Raw genomic sequence first — 21,961 nt, forward strand, 5'->3', positions numbered from 1 at the left:
TACTTCCATTATTGGAAAGGATAGAACAGGGATTCCCTGTGATGGGAAGGCCAGGGCCTACCAGGTTACAAGGGGAAGGTATGTCAGGAGGTTAGCAAGCATATGTTCCACAAGTATCACATTGCAAACTCCCAAACTAAAATCACTTTTAGATCTCAATCATTTGAATTGTATTTGTCAGATTTCTTCCTTATTTTTCTACTTATCCAGTTACTGAAGAACTTGTGAGGGTAAAATTAATTTGGTTGCCCTGCTTCCATTCACTCGCTACTCAGCCTTATTAGGTAACAAAGAACTCTAGAGGTACATATTTTGTCCTTTTTGTTTACATTAACATCTTACTAGGCAAATGAAGGTGAATAATTACTACAGGTTGTCTTCAACCTAGCAGCCATTCATTTAATCATTGTTTATATTTACAACGGCCCTGAAAAAAGTGACTTAGAACAAATCTTCACACTTACAACCATTGCAGTATTCCCCCAGTCATGTAATCAAACTTCTGGTGCTTGGCAACTGCCATGTATTTATGATGGTTGCAGCATCCCAGTATCCTGGGATTATCATTTGCAGTCTTCCTAGGGAGCTTCTGACAACAAAGTCAATGGGAGAAGACAGATTCCCTTAACAACCTCATGATTCACTTAACTGTAGTAATTCACTTAACAACCGTGGCAAAAAGATTGTAAAATGGGACATGATTCACTTAATAATTGTCTTGCTTAGCAATGGAAATGTTGGGCTCAATTGTGAGGTAAGTCAAGGACTACCTATATTCAACTCAAATTGCACACTAGCAGTCATGGAGAAATGAAAACTCTGGTCTGATAACTTGATTGTAGAATGTGATACTATTAAACCAAGCCCTTATTTATCTATTCATTCATCCCATCTTTCTCCAAAGAGCTAAAAGACAGTGTACGTTGCACCCATCTTCCCATTTTTCTACACTGGCAATTTATAAAGCAACCCCAAACCTTCTATAGCCCTTGAATATATTCAGGCATTAAATATGAATTTAGTGTCAGTACTTTATTCATATATAAAATATTTAAGCTCATCAGTGAGATTTAAAAGAGCTAATTTTGACAGCCCAACAAAATGTATTTTCCAAAAGATATTTTGATATCACTTCAGTTTGAAATTGGGCTTGTTCAAAGCTGCCATTCAAGAAATAGAGACCCAAACAATCATAACTTACAACAAGCCTTTTTTAAAAACAAACAAACCTTATTTTATGTTTTTTAGGATCTCTTGAATTTTGATGATCCTTTAAATATTGAAGCTGCAGAACATCATTTACGTGACAAGGTGAGTAGCAATGTATTGAAAATTACAATTCTGCTTATTTCTTAAAAATTAATTTGGTAGTTTCCAAAAGGAAAATATGTAAATTAATATTTTCAAGATATTGTGGATCTAAAATGGATTTAAGATTAGATATAAAGAATATACAGCAACCCGACAGGTTGTTGTATACCAAGAATATCAAGCCAACAGACAAGACTGTGGGTATACTTTTGCCTTCTTATTGCAAAAGCATAAAATGTCACTCTACCTATTTAAAACATCAACCACTTTATCCAAATCTTTATTAAAAATATTGAAGACTACACAAGACTGATATGTGGCATCCTACTTGGTATCTATCTCCAGTTTGATGAGAAGCCATCAGTGGGCACTCTGAGTATGATTGAGAAACAGCTACATTATATTCAGTATCTTCTCCAGCACTGGAGATGGATAATCCACTAATGGATAATCCACTTAATCCTCCTGCCCAATCAGACCAAGTCAGCCAAACTTGCCACGCCACGCCTGTCCTGGGCCTGTTTTCCCAGTCTCGACTTGATCTTGCCCAGAACAGAGGTGCGTGTTTGGCTCAGGCAGGTAGATCTTAACCTATTAGTGGATTATCCATTTGTCCTAATAACTTTAATAACTCCCAATACCTTCTAGCCCTCAGAGTAGCGCTGGGATCAGCGCTCCTCTAGAGGACTTTAACTTTATCTAATCCCCATTGGGATTTACAGCAAATGGAGGCTTCCATTTCTCCCTTCCCTTTCCAGCACAGCGCTGGGCCCAGTGCTGTTACAAATCCCCCCCCCCATTCTCCCCAGCTGACCATCAGCGTCGGAGCTTGCGGCTGCAGCTCCAATGGTTTTACAGCGTCTGGGTTAGCCTCGTGCAGGCTGTAGGGTCTCGGATTGCAAATTCTCGCACCGGAGGTTCCCAGCGTTCCAGAAATGCCGCCGATTAGCTGGGGAGGCTGTTTTTACTCCAGTCTCTTTCGGAGAAGCATGCATTCGGTTGGATGAGCGTTTTCAGCCGTTCAGAGCCAGAGGGGGTGAACGGAGCTTGGGATGTGGCTGCCATTTTGCGGGCCACATGGTCATCCCCAGGCCTTGCCAACTGCAAGGGGAGGCGGGGGGTGGGGTGGGGGAAGAAATCTCCACCCAATTTCTGCTTTCGCTAGCCTTCCTTTAAGGGGCATCTCCCTTTTATTGTACAAGCCCCTGGAAGAGATTTCTTTAAGTAGAAGGCCCAGGCCTAGACAGGAACGCCACCGGTTACGGCCGCCATCTTGGAGGCTTCATCATCCTCCCAGGCTGCCATTTTGGAGGCTCCTTGTGCTCCAGCCCAAGGCCTTACTGAGGCCTTTTTTCTGTTCAAGGCCTTTCCCGGGTTCCTTGCATCCAAGGATTCCATGGGATTTCTCTCTTGTCTGTGAAGCAGTATAGAAGTCTAAGTGCTATCGCTATAACATTCCTGGAAACTCCTTTCTGTAGCATTGTCCTTTCCTCTCTCATTCCTTGCATAGGCCCAATTAATTTAATTGGGCCCTCTGGTGTCTCTAGTCCTGGTCACTACCTGGCTAGCTGATTAGCACAGTAGTTCCCAGCCTCTGACTCTGTATTAGTTGCCATTCTTTTAATTTGCTGGCCTGGCAACACAGCAAGCCTCACTAGCAGGCTGCATCTGCCCTCTGGGGGGAAATTATAGCGACTGCAAGTAGGACCGGTCTTTTGGATACCACCGGTTCGGTGACCGGGGGGGGGGGTAGGGCAGTTCTTACCAGCCGTTGCCCTACACCTTTATCAGCCAATTGATCCCTTTTCCAGGGGTATCTTCTCGTGCACCTGAAGTCTTTATATCAGCATGGAGGATAACATGGCCTCCCAATCCAAGGACACCTCCCCTCCATCCTCCATCCGGAAAAGACACAGGTCCCCTAGCCAAGAGGCTGCTGGTAGGATCTCAGCCAAGGTAAAACCCAAAGCTGTTTCTGGGAAGACAACCTCCAAATTGGCTGAAAAACAGGCCAGCAGGAGACACCAGGCATTGGAAAAAGAGTTTTCAAAGGCTCAAAAACAGGCTAGGGCAGAGACTGCATAGACTGAGTCCACCTTTTTTGATTTGCCCCTCGGTCTCTCCTCTTTTGCCCAGGAAGTCTGGTCTCTGGTAGAGCCTTCTACTTCCTCTGGTCAGCCCGGTCTGGAATCTGACAGACATACATTCAGGTCTCCAACCACCCCATGGGCACAGCAAGCCCCAGAGGCCACCTTTATGCCCACGGCCGCGGGGCTCAGAGGAGAGGAGTCCAACCTTCCTCCCCTAAAGGATAGGCTACCTGGTGGCTCAGGTGGTGGAGAGGGCTCTCGCGGCCAGATCTCCACTGGTAACTAGGGTGGATTCTTTGCTTTCCCTTCCTCTATCTCATCCAGCTCATCAGAGTTCTCACAATCCTCCCTCCCCCTCCCATTCCTTGTATAGTGGGGTCTCATTAACCCTGAAGCAGGATCAGGCGATTGATGCCTCGTCGGAGGAGGAGGTGGCGGCCCAGGATCCGCCCCCGTTCGGCGGTCTATTTAATCCATCTCTCTTTTTACCTCTACTCCGCAATGCTAGTTCTGCAGCACATGTGGGTCCTGACCGGTCCTCCCCAGCATCAACTGCAACAGATTCAGAGGTGGACCCCGTTTTCGTAGAACCGGTAATCACGCAACACCATGATCTCTGTCCACCATTATTCCTCAATGCAGTTAAGAAACAATGCCTCCCCGGGCACCTTTCCTCTTCCAGGTCAGAACGATAAAAAGTTTTTTAGCGTGGCCTCAGATTTAGCAGAGGCACTGGACATGCCCACGGTTGATGAGCCCCTGACCTACCTCTTCTCCCCCACCACTATTTTAGGGGATATGTCTGAGGCCTTAAAAACGGAGGAACGCAAACCAGAACTGGCATTTAGAAGGACATACCAGGCGGCGGCGTGGTCTATTAAGGTTTCTACTTCCAGCCTCATTTTTTACTAGATCCTCCTTCATCTGACTTCGTCAGCTCCAGGCCAGGATTTCCCCGGACGATGTCCGCACACATCAGGACCTGAGCAAGTTAGTGGCCGCAACGGAATACGCTTCCAATGCGACTCTGCACGCTGCACGGTTTTCTTCCAGGTCCTTGGCGTCCAACGTGACAGCCCGTCACCTGCTATGGCTTAGACACTGGCAGGCAGACGCCAAGGCCAAGTGGCGCTTAGCGGCAGCCCCATACCAGGGTAGCAAATTATTCGGGAATGCCTTAGCCCCGTTTCTGACTGAGAACAAGGATAAGAAGAAAATCCTGGCCCACCTTACCAAACGGTCTGATAGGTGGACTACTCCGTATAACTGTAGACAGTTCTTTCGATCTGCCCCTATTCCTTCGACTATGCAACCTTCATGACCCTTCACTCCCAGGCAAGACCATCCGATAGATAGACCGGCCTCGAGACCCAGGCAACAGTTTCAGTCCAAACAAATCTTTCGTGGCGGGGGACGTCTATTCCGTAGGAAGTGACTCCTGAGTGGACTCTCCCATAGGGGGCAGGCTGTCCCTATTTGCTATTCAGTGGGAGGTCACCACCACAGACGCCTGGGTCCTGGACACAATTCAATATGGTCTATCCCTAGAATTCATTGCCAGTCCACCAAGACAGTTCATTTCTTGCCCCCAATCAAAAAACTCACAAAGCAAGGGTCTCATGCAGGAAGCCATCTGTCACTTATTAGAAATAAGGGCCATAGAACCGGTACCTCCGGCTCAGTGGGGTCGCGGATTTTACTCCATTCTTTTTGTGGTCCCCAAGACCTCGGGAGGATGGAGAGCAATCTTAGACCTAAAAGGCCTGAATTTTTATCTGGCATACCGAAGGTTCAAAATTCAAACACTTTAGTCTATCTTAGGCAGCATTCAAAAGGGGGACTTTCTAACATCTGTAGACCTCACAGAGGTATACTTACACATCCTCATCATTCCTGGCCACCGCCAGTTTCTCAGGTTCAGTTACATGGGGCATCATTATCAATACAGGGCACTCCCGTTCGGGCTGTCGTCGGCCCCAAGAGTGTTTTCCAAGGTCCTGGCGGTCCTAGCCACACACCTGAGGTTGATGCCGATTCAGGTGCAATGTTACCTGGATGACATCTTAATACAGTCGTCTTCTCCCCCGGGGGCTCAGTCAGACCTGAGACGGGTGATCGAGGTCACGGCTTTTCGGTCAACTTCAAGAAAAGTCAGACGGTACCATCGACCAGATTGCTCCACTTAGGAGCCATAATAGACACAATAGAATGTTGGGTGTATCTGTCCCAGAAACGCAGGGACAGCATACGGGACTTGGTTCTCAAGGTCTGTAGGGACAGGACTCTGTCACCTTCAAGTCTCTCCAGACTTCTGGTAAAAATAATATCTTGCATCTCGATCGTTCCCTGGGCCAGATTACACTCACGGACTCTCCAGTGGTTTCTGTTTCCCTACCAGAAGCAGAGTACCAGCACTTCTACCCGAGAGGTAAGGATTCCACCACAAATCCTGCGCTCACTCAGATGGTGGATCTCTCCTGCCATGACCAGAGGGTCTCTTTTCAAGGAGCCTGGTCGGCTCACAATCACGACAGACGCCAGCCTGTATGGCTGGGGAGCGCACCATCAGTCACAATGGGCCCAGGGACGTTGGTCTCAGTCAGACCTGAGGCATAATATCAATTGGCTGGAACTCAGGGCCATACATCTAGTCCTCCGTCACTTCCGCCACAGCATTGCGAGACAGCATGTGTTAGTCCTCACAGACAACGTGGCGGCAAAAGCCCATGCAAACCGGCAGGAGGGTACCTGATCCCATGCCCTCCTGGCCGAGGTCCAGCTGTTGGGTTCCTGGGCAGAGACCAACCTCGTCTCAATCAGGGCAGACCACATCTCGGGAGAGGCAAACACAAGAGCAGACTTTCTGAGCAGGTCAACCGTGGATCACTCGGAATGGCGTCTGCACCCAAATCTATTCAGGGAAATCACGCACAGATTCGGTCTCCCCATCATAGATCTGTTTGCCTCCCAGGCGAACACACAACTCCCACGATTCTTTTCGTGCTTCCCAACTCAAGGGGCAGAGAGAGTAGATGCCCTTCGGGTTCCATGGCCGGAAGGTCTCCTCTATGCCTTTCCCCCTCTCCCTCTTCTCCCAGCGGTTGTCCGCAAGCTTCTGCAAGAGAAAGCAGAAGTTCTCTTGATAGCGCCTTACTGGCCGCAGAGACTTTGGTTCGCCGACCTCGTCGGCCTTTCCCTATCACGCCCTTGGAAATTTCCTCCAGACCGGGTATCACTAACTCAGGGGGATCTGATTCACCCGGACCCTCAATGGTTCCAGTTAGCCGTATGGCACTTGAGCACCGGCTCCTATGCCGGGAGTCCTGTTCGCCAGGGCTCAATGCCATAATCCAGGCATCTCGTAGACCGGCTACCAACCGCATCTATGATGCCACTTGGCAGAATTTTTGCCGGTGGTGTTCCGTTAACCACCTGCCTTTATCGGAATTGACCATTCCAAATATTTTGTACTACTTACTTGAGGGTCTGAATAAGGGATTAATACCTAACACATTGTGCAGACAAGTGGCAGCCCTTTCTACCTTGATTACTTGTGACACTGTTAGTTCTCTGGGTCACCATCCCTTGATTCATTCTTTCCTCAAGGGTGCGACCAATACAAGGCCTGTTGTCCACAGGTATCCCTCGTGGGAATTGCCTCGGGTCCTTCAGGCTTTCACAAAAGCTCCTTTCGAACCCCTCAGTTCATGCGACATGAGATCCTTATCCATCAAGGTCGCCTTCTTGGTAGCCATCACTTCGGCCCAATGTATTTCTGAGATGGCTGCACTCTCAGTCAGGGATGATTTATGTATTTTTCACCAGGACCGTGTTACCCTTCATTTAAACCCCACCTTTGTTCCCAAAGTCAATTCTCTTCCATAGGGCTCAGGATATCGTTCTCCCTGGTTTCTGCCCTAATCCTTCCCATGATCTGGAACATCAATGACATTCCCTGGACGTACGCTGGGCTCTCCGTTATTATATCAAGCAGACGGCTCCCTTCCGCAGCTCTGAGGCACTTTTTGTCTCATTCCACCCTTCTTCAAAGGGTCGGAAGGTCTCGGCCTCCACAATCGGCTGGTGGATAAGAGCCTGCATTGTGGGGGTGTACCAGTCAGATTCCTTGCTGGTTCCACATCGTGTCACCACCCACTCCACGCATAGGGCAGCCACATCTGCGGCTTGGGCCACGCAAGCTTCCATTGAGGAGGTGTGTAGGGCGGTCACGTGGTCTTCCCTTTCGCTATTCATCCGGTATTACAAATTGGACAGGTACGCATCCGGCGAGGCCTCCTTTGACAAGGAGGGTCCTGCCTGTTGGTGGTGCCCCGTGACACGGTTCCAAACTTGCCCGCTTCCCTCCCATAAGGACAGTGGGCTTTGGTATGTCCCATTAGTGGATTATCTATCTCCAGTGCTGGAGAAGGGGTGTTGTCTTACCTGAACACCTTTTCTCAGCACCCACCCATTTACGTCCTTAGACCTAGGGTCAGTTTTGTGAGCCAACACGTCATGCTGTTAGTCAGTAGCTATGCCCTCGTCGAGACTGGGAAAACAGGCCCAGGACAGGCGTGGCAAGTTTGGCTGACTTGATCTGATTGGGCAGGAGGATTAAGTTAACCCATTAGTGGATTATCCATCTCCGTGCTGAAAAAAGGCGTTCAGGTAAGACAACGCCTCTTCTCAATTTTCACATCCTCCAGACATTACCTTACCAAATCATTTATCAGCACATCACCAAATATTTATTGAATTGGCTGAAGTGCAAATAAACCACAATGCCCTTTCCATAGACTTAAGGAACAAACTTAAGGAAGCTATCCAAGCAAAAATGAGGTAATGTTAGTCTGAAAATAGTTCTGCATAACCAATTCACATTAAACTTTATTATTTTATTGATTTCAGCGTTTTAACTAAATGATCTCTTTATCAGTCCTTCTAGAGTGTGTCAGAATCGGACTGACTGGTTTCTGCTTTGCACATTTCACAAAGAGATTGGTCCAGATGGAATCTTTTGCTTAAATTTATTATATTAGTGGGTCACAACTACCTTGGCTCTCTTTTTACATGTCTTCTCTTCCTTTGAATGCACATACCAAGTTCAAGAGCCTGAAAACTGTTTTTGAATTAATTGTTTGAGTTTCAGTAGCACAAAAAGGTTCTGGCCTTGGGAGGAGGGAGTATTAGGCCTTTTTTTTTTTCTGCCTCCTTAAGTTACTTACAAAGGCAAGTTATCTGTGGAACTCTCTCTCCCAAAGGACATCTCCCCATCCTACCAGATCAGATAGGGCGGGCATGCTCTTAGTCCCCTCCCTTAAACAATGCCATCTTATGGGAACTAGGAAAAGTGCCTTTCTTGTAGCATGTTTAGCCCCCTAGACATGGAGAATGATATTCAATAGTAGATTTTAACTGGGCAGATTCTTCTCCAGCATCATCACTGAGGCTTCATAAATGCTATGGCACAATTTGTATAAGGAGAAGAGAGAAAGGACCAAATTAATAGAAAAAAACTTCAAACTCTCTCCATAGAGGCAGGGGTAGAGACAAAGGTGCCATCAATAAACCATTAAGATACCTTCCTGTGATGTGAAGATGAATGTGAAGACGAATCTTAGCTGATTAAAAAAAGGTTACATTCTCTTGGCAAACATCTAGTACAGTAACAACTAATTTCAAAGGCCACTCCTTTTTGTGATGGGAGTAAGAGCCACAGCTATTTTTATCTCCTACAGATTCAACAGCTTTTCTTCTCAGGGAATATAGGGAGTAAATCTGCATGCAGTAAGATTTACTCTTATCTAGAATGCAAACTATGTATTGGAATTTTAATGGAGACACATTAGTATAGGGCTGTTGTTTCTGTAAACATACTTATTATCCAACTCCATACAGGAGGACTTCCGAACTAAAGTTGAAGATTACATTAAGCGCTATGCAAGATGATGATGGGAGATGGATAGCAAGGCCATGACCTGCACCTTGATGTTTTCCTAAAACTACCAACACCAAAAAAGAGGGGTTTTTTTGTCTTGTGTTCATGTTGTTCTAATGAAGAAAACAATCCTCTTTGTTAAATGAAAAGTTCATCTATACAGTAAGAAAATGATGTATGTTGGCTACAAAAAGCTGTTTAACTTTCAGCAATCTCTTTTTGAAATTGTATCATATATTCAGAAGTGAGATCTCCTCGATACTAAAGAAAAAGCCCTACTAAGATCATTTATTCATTTTAAAATGTTCTTAATAGCTAGTACGGAATATTTAAGTATGGCAATAAATAAATGTGGGCCAAAATTGAAATGACATGTCATGCATTATATTGAATACATATGTTAGCTCTGTCTGCTGTTGCTGTTAAAGTTGAAATTGCTGATACTAGTTCATTTTTTTATCTACTGTTTTAAATTTGCATTTACTGTGCAAAGCACTTACTGAAACCAAGGCTGAGTCTGAACACACATAAATACAGTGTATTTCTTTTTAAAAATAACTATTTTACATGCAAATGTAATGAAAGGTATAATAGTTTTTAAATACCTTTAGCTTCTGGTGTGGAGAATTGATATTTCAGGTTATTATAAAACTAACTTTAATTTTCTGGTACCAAAGCTTTAGAAGCTAATCTTTGAGTTCAAATTAAAGCTGATTGTAATGTAACAGTAACACTGTAAGAAGCCAAATTTTTCAGGATAAACATGGTAAAGAACTTTCAATATAACTAGCTCTATCTCATGTAAAGTATGTATGAATTGCAAAACCATTTGGGTTGAGGATACACTGTTTAGGTATATTTAAAAGCAGATGCTTTTATGTACTTCATATTTTATCTTAACTATTTTTCGATACAATGACCATTCTAAACAGTGAGAGTCGTACCCCTCAAATAATTTAAAATTAATTAAATTATTGCCAAAGTAGAGACGAATAAATGTTTGTTTAGTTTCATACACATTGTGTGCATAATATTTCTGCCTCAATTTTTTTCATATGGAAGAATCTAATTTATTAGGCCCTTCTGTAAGTTCTCAATGCAGTAAAACTTCAATTTAATGGTCTCATTAGGAGAAAGGTGTCTATAAAAGCAGGATGTCTGCTAATTCTGAATAGAATTTTATCTATGCATATTTTATGCATTTTTTAAAAAATGTAAAATTGGAATGAGATTTTATGCATGTTTGGAATGATGAATAGGATTTTATGGATGTCCAGATTTTCATCATAGTATCTGAAGTCTGAACGTGTATTAAATCAAAGATTTACTACATCATCGTACTTTAAACTTTGATAGTGAGTTTATTATAACTACACCTCAGTAAATTCTATCAGTCATGAATGAAGGAGAATACATACATGTCCCAGGATAATGTTGCAGGATCCAATCTGAATCGGTCAGCAGGACCAGAGGTTTAAGTCTTCTGAGTTTTCGGACTCATGTTGGAGCCCATTTTCAGGGAACTTCTTTCTAAGTGTGTGTACTGTTTTCTGTGTTGTGTTTGTTGTATGTGGCTTTGCAGATGTTTATTGGATATGTTGATGGCTTGCTATCAACCATCAAGCCAGCCATAAAACACCCCAATCAACATCTAAAAAGCCACATACAATAGACACCATATAAATATCACACACAGCACACCTTCTGCTGGAGAGAAGTTCCCTGAAGATGGGCTCAAGCACAAGCCCAAAAACTCAGAAGACAGAACCTTTGGTCCCGGTGACCAACCCAGATTGGATCCATCATTAATGTAATGATATTTAAAACAAACAAGAATTGGAATGAGAATTAATTAAATAAATGGATTAAATGTTCATTGCAATTAATGGTCCTTAGAAAACGCTTAATTTGTTCAAATAGAAGTTTGTTTCAAAATAAAAAGTATTTCTTTGAAATTTGAGTTACTCAGAGGTTTTGAGAGAAAAAAATATCTGTTGCCTATATTTGGGAAATTATTTACAAATATTCTGAGATAATAATATAGATAGAAAGGATTTGTTTCCAGTAGGCCAGTTTTCACAAGAATATTGTTCACATTTTGAAGAAATATAACCAAAATTACAAAACAAAAGAGTATTGTAAATTGACACAGAATTCAACACAGTTTTCTTCATTAACAATATAAAATTCTTAATACTCACATATAGCCATTTTTTCATTTCCCAATAAATGATTGAGCAATAAACTACTGTATAGAAAACTGTACAGAGAGAATTGCTGGGTAATGACAGAAGGATAGAGAAAACAATTGGGTCAGCTAACACAACTGAGAATTTGAGTCCATTGTTTTATGCTCACAATATTAAAGGTACTAGAGATCCTTAGGAGACTGGAACATCTGGGAGATAGTTTCATGCAACATCTGCATGCAGCTGGGAGGGTTGACTAGAACAGCTTTTCAACCAGTGGTACGGGTACCACCTGTGGTACATTGGCACCTGGCAGGTGGTACGTGACCATCCTAGAAAAGTGGTAGTGGGGGAGGGGAATGAGCTGAATTGGTGGCAGCACCGCACAAGTCTGAGCGAGAGATGGCTGGAGCTGCAGGGCTGTCAGGGCTCAGTGGAGGCGCCAGGATCAGCACCAGGCTCCAGCTGGAGCTAAGCACTGAACATGGTGCTTCTGCTGAGCCCAGAAGAAGCGCTGATCAGCTGGAATGTTGCAGCATCTCCAGGGTCTTGTGATTTACATTCAGATGCTTGGCAACTGATTCATATTTATGATGGTCACAATGTCCCAGGGTCATGTGAAGTGACCAAAACCTTCTGCAACCAGCCAGCAGACAGAATAAAAACCAAACCCCACCCCTGCTGCCAATCCTCAACCTTTTTTCAGTGCCATTGTAACTTCGAACAGTCACTAAGTGAACTGTTACAAGTCGAGGACTACCTGTACTTTTATCACTTTTTTCCTTTTTGGGAGGGGGGTCATCAAGTTTTTGACACCTTGCTAGGCGACTGGTGGTACTCAGATGTTGCCATATCCTAAAAGTGGTAAAATGGGTGAAAAGGTTGAAAAGCCCTGGACTAGAGCACAAGTAGCCTTTGGAAAAAGTGGTGGCCAATGCAGCTCAGAGTAACCGATGGACACTGGAAAGTACTAAAGGGGCATTGGAGACCAATACAAATCAGTCTGTGAAAGAATAGAGTATGGTAGTTTTCCAAACAATTCAAAGTTCTGTGGATGAATTGTTTGGATTGTGGTTCTGTTTATAAGCATTGTAATGTTAGTCCCTTAAAGCATTAATTTTGCATTCTTAATAAACTCAGTGGTTCTGGGTCTGGACCAGCATTTGAATGCAACCACTTTCATTAGAATTATTGGGATCCCCACTTGAATGGCTGAGACTGTAGTTCCTGTTTCTGAATGGACTGTGGATTGTGCAGTAAGGTTATCCTCTTTCCCCTCATACATACAGGCCGTTGTTTTGGAGCCAGAAGGGCAACTAAGCCATGGCGAGGAAAGGGGGAGAACTTGACAGCTGCAAAGTGAATAAAGACAAGCTTGGTGGTCTTTCTCTGCACTAGCTGCAAAAGACTTGAGTAAAGATTGTAAGATGAAAGTTGACTGATGCAACTGAGGGATGTGAATATAGTCTTTTGAGCAAACTGGGATCACCAGAGAACACTGAAAAAAAAATGGGCATACTGGAGCATTTATTAAGAGTCCTCCATGAAACTCCAGTATAGCAGCTGGGAATGCTGGAGCCTACTGTACTAGGTATTTCAGACTGCCAAACTGTAATGGAGCTCTAAAGGGACTGTGGGAAAGGAACTTGGCTGGGGGAGAGTAGGGGGATAGCTCTCAGATTATTTGAATTTCTTAGCATGTGTGAACTATCTTGTGCATGTGTTTTTTTTATCTATTCTAGCCATTTGTATTTCTGTAAAGTGTTGGAATAAAATCAATAATGAATCTGATTAATCACCATTATATGAATGAACTTAAAATTTCCTAACATACAGCCTCCAGATTTATGCCTTCTCCCAACTGGCTATGATGGCTAATGTACCTTTTTAAACTACGTGCCAAAAGAGCATTAGATTTTGACATTAAAGTCACCTTAAAATAAATGTTCACAAGATCAACATCTCAATGTATTTTTTTCTGTTTGTTGTGCACTGCTATATAATAGAGATGTCAATATGTGCTGCCTAAAAAGTTCATTAAATACCTTTGTAGAACTTTTAAATACCAGGGTAATTTTGACTTGAAACCTATACTACAATGCAGCATACCTTTGCAGGATAAAACGATGTCTTTTTTACTTGATACTCAGTTTCTGCTCAGCTCAGTTTCAAGAATCTTTTCACAAGTCTTTTATCCTATACCTATGCATTTCATATTTTCCCATGTAAAAACACTTTGCATCTGTTTCTGTCGAATTGCATTCCCTTATAATCACCTCATTTTTCCAAACTAGCACAACTGCTTTTTAAGTTTCATACACATGCCCTTCACCTCATCTCCCAAGACAATAATAATACCATCATAGGTCTTTTGGGAACAGTGTGGCACACGTCTAATTTTTCTATCTTGTTCTTTTGAAGTTACCCAAACAATTAGATATAATACGGCAAAACTTATTCTAGACAATTCTGTGCTGATTTATAATCGCCACATTGTTTTCAAGTTGAGTATGGGTTGACTGCTTTATAATCTGCTTTAGAATTTTCTGAGGATTTTTCCCCTTTTTAAAAATTGGAACACTTGCTCCCTTACAGTCACCTGGCGTTTCTCAAAGTCCACAAATGACATCATGAGCATCATGATGTATGCTTTGCTACTTTTGTATATGCACCATATTGCACAAATGTATATAAGGATGGAGCTTGAATCACAACATTGCAACATATTTCATATTTCTGATGAAACTCAGACCCTACAGTTGCTTCTGGATCACTCTTCAATCAGTTCATGAAGTTTCTATAAATTTCTAGATGCAATCTCGCTCCTTAATCCTCTTCAGAACTGCATGGTGGAACCTTCTGCAGAGCTGCAGGATTTAGAAAAATCAGCAAACTGCCCAGTTTACATTACTGGAAGATGCTTCTGCATTAAAAATTGGTTTTATTCATTTGTAATTAGCAGCTAATCAACTTTTCCTAAAGGATATCAACAAATGCTACTAAAAGGTTTAGAGATAAGTTCTATACTTAAGATATTAAGAGATAATAGTGGAAAATACTGTATAGCCAATTCATTATGGACCTTATTCTGTTAGTAGAATCACTACCCTAGGCGTCTATGGAGATTCTCAGTTATTCTGGTCACTGTTGTCCCAAAGCTGCTTTTTTCATGAGGCAACTCAACAACAAAAAGTCCAGTTGCCTCGTAAAAAAAGCACCTTTGGGAACATTACCCTAGGCAAGTGGTAGGGAACCTATGGCACTGGTGCCACAGGCAGCACTCGAAGCCCTCTCTGTGGGCACACGTGCCGTTGTCCCAGCCTTGCCTCCCCCCATGACCCCCTCACCAGCAGCCCCCCTGGAGGAGGGTCACCCCCCCAAGTGTGGCCCACGCGGAGCAGCACAGCCAAGGACATGGCAGCCAGGCAGCATAGACAAGACTGCCTTAACGCCCCATCGCGCACAGTTGACGCTGCAGAGCACGGGGAGAGGGCGTGGCCACCATGGTGCTGCTGGGCTCCCTGGGTGATCGGCAGGCCCTGGAGGTAGTGAGTGGCCCTGTGGGCAGGTGGGGTGGGGGCGGGGCAGGGGGTGGAGTAGGGGCGGGGCCAGTTTTTGGGCACTCGGTCTCTAAAAAGTTTGCCATCACTGCCCTAGGCAATTTTTTAAAAGGTATGTCATCTTTTCATAAAAAATAAAGGAAATGTCCAAAGTAGGTCTGCAACCACTGGGCTGCCGACTGCTACCGGTGTGCAGCCCTTTGGGAACCAGGCTGTGCAAGTGGCAGGCAAGCACATGAAACTTCGTTTGTGCATTCACACAGGAAACCATTCCCTCCCCATCACTGCCACCGCTGCTATCAGTCCGTGAAGCCAGAAAGGTTGGAAACCGCTGGTCTAAAGAATTCTGCATGATAGGTAATCAAAATTGTATTTAGTAAGGACAAACATAATTAAAATATGAAATAGTATACAACTTTTAAAACATTGGCTTGCCTTTATTTGCAACATCACATTCTTTATAAGAAATCATTTAACTGAATTCCAAATACAGAGATTAAATAATAAAAAAAACTTTTTTCTTTTTTTAAAAGTGAAGTTATTGCCTATTGACCCTGAAAAGAAGTAATCATGAATGAAGAGGAGAAAAATTGCTTATAAAGTTTTATTGGATGAAATCCATTTATAAGGTCACTTTTGCTTCCAAGACCATCTTCATCCATGATTTCAAAACTGAACATTTGCTCTGCAATGGCTTGTGGTTCCAGTGTTTTTTACATGAGAAGTTGATAAGGATATACTATAATAAGGATATACTAATTTCCAGAAAGAAAAAAAAATCAAATTTCTAGTATATTTTTTTAAAACATTTTCCTTTCAGTATTGTTTTCAAAATTCCACATCAAATTGAGGAGTTAAAGAGACATATAATGTGCTTATTGAATTGCTTACAGCTACAGTATTGAATCTGAGACAGCTGTTCATAATCACGCAGTTATCAGTTCAGAATCTGCATAACCAAATCTTCAAGATATTGGCATATGGTCAAATAGGTTCATGTACATGAACTGTGTTGTCTTCAGAAGTATGAAACAACCAAAGCATCCCAAACAGATATAGGTGTAAGCCTGGATGGCATGGTTGTCGATCAGTCCAATAGCCCCAGCAACAGTTACCATCTATTGCTGGGAGAGTAAAGCACTTCTATTGGCTTTCATCTTCTCTAGCCGTTTAACTAGATGGCCATTACTTACTTCAAGTTCTTCGGTTTTGTCTAATGCTGAACGAAGCTGAAAAAACATTTAAAAGAGAAATTTTATTCAAATTAAGGTATAGAAAATAGTAGCATGCCTCAACCTTCAGCAACAATTGTAATATTATGCCAGATGGAAAAGAAAGCTTGCTTGAAATCTTTTTCAGCTTAAGAGGTACTTCAGGTTATCTTCTGGGGTATCATTCAAATAGGATCAATGCCTACAGAAAATATCTAGAAAACTTTTACAAATTCATTTTTAAGCTCTAAAAGTTTAAGATGTGTTTTTGCTAATATATTGTACATGTCTACAGACTTAATCCTTCAACATAGATTAAAAGGATACCACGATTCCAGCTTATTTCTTCTATAGGAATAGGGACACAAATAATGTTAATTTTCTTATTTCCAACTAAAGAAGATCTGCTCTGACAAGCTCTGAACAAAGAGTTCAATTGGGACTGATGTCAGAATAGTCAAGATTTTCTTTGATTATCTGAGGGAAAGTATGCATCAGCAATCAAGCTTTGCTGATTTGAAGGTTTAGGTGCCCATTACAGAATTTTTTGGCAGTATTATCCAGCCACATACTACATTTGACAGATTCTGAAAAATCAAATCCAGATTCAATATGCCTTAATCTAACAGAACATATTAGTTGAGGTAGATTTTTTCTAGATTAATAAAAATACATTTTATAATACCGTATATACCGGCGTATTAGGCGACCCGGCGTATAAGATGACCCCTGTCTTTGTAGCCGAGCCGCATTCCTAGAATGTCATCTTATACGCTGGAAACTACCAGTATTTCTGGCGTATAAGACGACTCGGCGTATAAGATGACCCCCGTCTTTGGCGCCGAGTTTAGCACTTGCGGAAGTCGTCTTATATGCCGGCATATACGGTACATTTTTTTGGTTGGCAAAGGGCATCAGAGGGAGAAACCTGTTTCTGAAAATTTATAATCAATATGAATTTCAGTGTATAGGTAATGATCGACTAACAACCAGAATGGAGCCTGCCCATTGTAATGACAACTCATGATAGTCATTAAGCAAGGTGATTGTGTGATCACTTAACAACCCCTATCCCTTCTTTCCCTTGTGATCATTTAGTAGAGCACAGGGTGCTTCAAGGGAGGTCCTGGGGGGAGCCTAAGCAGCTTGCCCCAAAGCCGCGTCCTCCACCCTGAGGCACCTGGTGCTCTGTTCCTACCAGAGAAGTGCCCACAGGCCTTGGGCCTGCTTCCTATCCGACCAGATCCCACACCGTCCACCCCAACTTTTATCACTGATTGCTCATTTACCTTCTATAGATCTCCAAATGCTAAGTGGCCTACTCCCACACCCTCCTCCCCATCCCTGACTGCTCACTTATGTGGAAGTGAGCACAATTGAGGCTGCTCTGCTGCCCCTTCCCAGATGAAGCCATGCGGTTTAAGGAGGTCAAGGAATGGAGTGGCCTGCTCCCCTTCTCCAATATGTGTGCCAGAAATCTATAGAAGACAAATGTCCTACACCCACATCCTCCTACCCACCCCACAATTGTTCACATTTTGTAGATTACTGGAGCTTGTGTTTGGGAAGGAGGGCAGACTACTCTGCCCTTTAATGTCCCTGCAGGCCACATGGCACCATCCCAGAAGTGAGCACCATTTTTTGGAACAGCGGCAATTCGTTGCAGGATTCCGAGGAGTAGAGCAGCCTGCTGTTCTTCACAATGCAAACTCCAGAACTCTGACAATCTTCCAAAAGTATGTATAGTCCAGTGATGGTGAACCTTTTAGAGACTGAGTGCCCAAACTGCAACCCAAAACCCACTTATGCATTGTAGAGTGCCAGGTGGGCGTGGCCCATTGGGTGGGCGTGGCTGCAGTGGTAACGGCAGACTGGGTGAACTAAAAAGTTCAATCAATCAATTCCAACTTTGCAAGATCTTTTTTTTTCCCGGGAGAAGTTGAAATTGACTGATTGAAGTTTTGGGGGGTTTTTTTGCACACGGCGGCAGAGGCCTAAAGCGAAAAGGTTTTATAAAACCCAGCTGAAGGCCTAGGACTGGGGCGACAGTGCGCATGCCCACAGAGAGGGCTCTGAGTGCTGCCTCTGGCACCCGTGCCATAGGTTCGCCACCACTGGTATAGGAGATGGGGTGCGTGAAGAGGTGTGGAATACAGTAGGGAAATAATCAGACCCAAGACTTGCAGGAACCTGGTGGGATGGGATGGGAGGAAGATGGGGGGCTACTGCAGCTTCTCTGTGATCAGTCATAAGGACAAATCTGCCCCAAATTTTTGCACATGACTGTGGGGTACTGCAATGGCTGTAACTCTGAAACCAAGTTGTAAGTAGCTTTTGGGCAGGGGAGGGGGAAATGTAATTTTGAACTGTCTTTAAGTGACAACACCTTTAACAACATCAAGGCTATCCCTGGTACGTGGGAAGGCCTTGATAGAAGAATTAAAAATGCCAAATCCAGTCTAAACACCTGGCTGACTGTACAACCAACCATAATTATTATTGATTGGTTGCACATCCAGAATGCTAAGATTAGATGCAAGCAAGCTAGAACAGATGAAAGAAAATAAGCCAAAGAAGACGACTAAGGAATACTAAATCAAGAAATTGCCTGGAGGCAAGGAAAATCAATGAAGCACTGGAAATAATACAGTAGCAAATAACTGTCATAGCCAAGAAAAAAATAGTAGATACAAAGCTCGGGAAAGTATGAATTGCATGGGTTTTGGTTGAAACATCTGACTGGTCTGCACCCACTTATTGCCAAGCAATTTAAGAACATACTTCAAGGAAATGAAATTGAAGATTGGTTAACATATGGCAAAACCTACAAGATAATAAAAAATCCAACAAAAGGGGCAGCACCAGGCAATGCAGGCCAATTATCTGTTTAACAACAGTTTTCAAATTGATAATTAGCTTATTGAAAATAACTTTCATCTGAGCAGAAAGGAAAAAGTCTAAACTGCAAAGGGACAAAAATTCCTAACTAACAAGATGATTTTAAAGTCCAAACTCAGTGGCAGAAATACCAAAAAGGGGATTAATACCTGGGTAATTCCAGTCATTAAAGATCAGTTGGAATAGTGGACTGGACTCAAGATGAACTGAAGCCATGATCCTACATCCTTACAGTGATGTTGATAGACTCTTTTTACCAAGGACTACAGGTGAGTTCCAAAGTTGCAAATATATCAGGCAGTGAATGAAGAAAAAGGACATTAGAAAAATATCTGAAGGATAGTGAAGAAGATACAACTGAAGCCAGTATACCACGAAAACTTACTGAATACCAAAGTGACCTATAAGAAAAACCAAATGAAAAATAGAAGAGATATGACAAGGCAAAACATTAGCTGCCAGTATATTAAAAAAATTTAGCAGGCAAAGCATATAACAAGACCTGGCAAGGCTAAGCACATGGAAGTTGAAGAACAGAGAGGCTAATTCTGTCTGCACAAAACCAAACCTTAAGAACAAATACATATAAAGCAAGAACTGAGAAGACAGCAACAGACAGCAAATGCCATCTATGCAAAGAACTGAAGAAATAATGGACCACCTGGTTATATGCTGCAAGAAGTTAGTGCAGACTGATTACATGACAACATGACAAACTAGTAATAACAGTGTATTGGAAGAACTGCAAGAAATAGTACCTGCCTGCAAGCAAGAACTGGTAGGACCACAAAAAAGGCAATAAAAGAAAATGAAGAAGCTAAATTGTTCTGGGATTTTAGTATTAAAACAAACATATGACACCCTGGACTTAACAACTGGTAAGAAAGTCAAACAACTTTGGATAGAGCACATAGTAGTACCTGGACACAGAAGAGAAAGAACTGGAGAAAATCAGAAGAAGAATGCAAATGAAAGTAGAATGGCTGTAGCATAAGAAGTAAGGCAGTACCAAGACTAATAGGTGCCTCCAATGAAATTTCAAAACATTTGGAGCGCTACTTGAGCACCAATGGCAAAATCATCACCAGTCAATTGCAAAAGGCAACTTTACTTGGAACAGCTTACATCCTGTGACAATACCTTTTTTTTTTTAATTGAAAATTTTTAAGTTTTACAAAAAAAAATTCCCCTTCCCCACACCCTCCCATCCCTCCCCTACCCTCCCCTGATATTCCCAGAGCTGAATACAGGCTTAATTAAAAAAATTTTAAAAGAATCTTAAAACACATTTAAACCATAAGCAAATCTAAATACGTTAATTAAACAAATTATAAAATAATTAACAACAATATGTAAAAAAAATACAAGAAGAAAAGAAAAAACAGAAAAAGAAAAAATATAAAAAAAATAAATAAAAAAAATGTCTATGAAATATCTTAAACTTTAATTATAAATTACTCAAAAACTAAATAATATTTTTTTATATCCAACTTATATTGTATGAAATCTATCCATCTTTTCCATACCAGGAGGTACCTCTCCTGCGATTGATCTTTCAAGAAAGCCGAAATCTTTGCCATTTCCGCCAAATAAGAAACTTTAAAAAACCATTCTTGCAAAGTAGGCAAAGATTCCTTCTTCCAACATTGTCCTACTAACAACCTGGCCGCTGTAATTAAATTTAACATCAATATAGTCTCTTTACTGTCACAATCAGAAACAATACCTAACAAAAACTATTGTGGGGTAAATTTTATCCTTCTTCTGAAAATTCTTTGAATATTCCACCATATCTTAATCCAAAAAGCTTTTATATTTTTACATGACCACCAGATATGGTAATAAGTAGCATCCAAACATCCACATCTCCAACATTTAGGCTGCAAGTCAGGATACATACGAGACATTTTTTGTGGATCAAGGTGCCATCTGTAAAACATTTTATAAAAATTTTCCCTTAAATTTTGGGCTTGTGTAAATTTAACATTCCTCACCCAAATAATCTCCCAGGTATCTAATAAAACCGGTTCATCAAAATTTTGTGCCCATTTAACCATACATTCTTTAACTAATTCTGCTTCTGAATCCAATTCTACTAACACCCCGTAAATTCTCTTAATGTGAGTTCGTCTTTGATCTTTTATTTGTTTTAACAAATTCTCGTCTTCTCTAAGCAAACCCAAATTACGATCTATCTTCCACCTCTCTACTATTTGTCTATACTGAAACCATGAATAAATGATATTTTCTTGTGTTAAATCTTCCAAAGATTTTAATTGCCAATTTTTACCATCCCATCTAAGTAATTGTGCATAAGAAACACTATCCATCTTGACTCCTCTCCTTATCCCTTCTATCGCATGCCGTGGTATAGCCCATAATGGAATTTTAAAATCACTTCTATAATATTTCTTCCAAACCCAAAGTAAAGAGGTCCTTATAATATGAGATTTAAAAACCCTATCAACCTTTTTATTGAAAATTAAATAGGCATGCCATCCAAAAAGCAAATCCCAACCCTCTAAGAGGAGTACTTCTACATTTGTTAAATTAACCCAATCACTAATTAATGTTAAAGCCACAGCATCATAATACAATTTCAAATTCGATACCTTGAATCCACTTCTCTCACGACTATCTTGTATAATTTTAAGTTTTACTCTTGGTTTTTTCCCTGCCCAGATAAATTTATTGATACCTTTCTGCCATTCATTTAAATTAACCTCATTCTTTAAAATGGGTATCATTTGAAATAAAAAAAGAA

General features: G+C 41.9%; 2 protein-coding genes across 13 annotated transcripts in view; one reads left to right on the forward strand and one right to left on the reverse strand.

Moving 5' to 3' along the window:
* UBE2F (ubiquitin conjugating enzyme E2 F (putative)) overlaps positions 1-21,961 on the forward strand; it is a 100,964-nt gene that overhangs the window by 75,988 nt on the left and 3,015 nt on the right. For 5 of the 11 annotated variants that reach the window (XM_039341929.1, XM_039341932.1, XM_039341935.1 and 2 more), the window contains 2 exons: positions 1,249-1,311; positions 12,818-13,489. In XM_039341929.1, the coding sequence (XP_039197863.1) occupies positions 1,249-1,311; positions 12,818-12,877 (123 nt within the window). In that variant the 3' untranslated portion in view covers positions 12,878-13,489. Of the gene's footprint in view, positions 1-1,248; positions 1,312-9,299; positions 11,391-12,817; positions 13,490-21,961 lie in introns of those variants that run through there. The other 6 variants (XM_039341931.1, XM_039341933.1, XM_039341936.1 and 3 more) reach the window with 2 other exon arrangements.
* Positions 15,499-21,961, reverse strand: part of LRRFIP1 (LRR binding FLII interacting protein 1) — a 257,901-nt gene continuing 251,438 nt past the window's right edge. For both annotated transcript variants that reach the window (XM_039341927.1, XM_039341928.1), the window contains one exon: positions 15,499-16,317. In XM_039341927.1, the coding sequence (XP_039197861.1) occupies positions 16,207-16,317 (111 nt within the window). In that variant the 3' untranslated portion in view covers positions 15,499-16,206. The remainder of the gene's footprint in view (positions 16,318-21,961) is intronic.

This window comes from Crotalus tigris, unplaced genomic scaffold, assembly GCF_016545835.1.
Source record: "Crotalus tigris isolate CLP2741 ecotype Arizona unplaced genomic scaffold, ASM1654583v1 scf7180000017774.6281472, whole genome shotgun sequence".
NCBI classification, from domain to species: domain Eukaryota; kingdom Metazoa; phylum Chordata; class Lepidosauria; order Squamata; family Viperidae; genus Crotalus; species Crotalus tigris.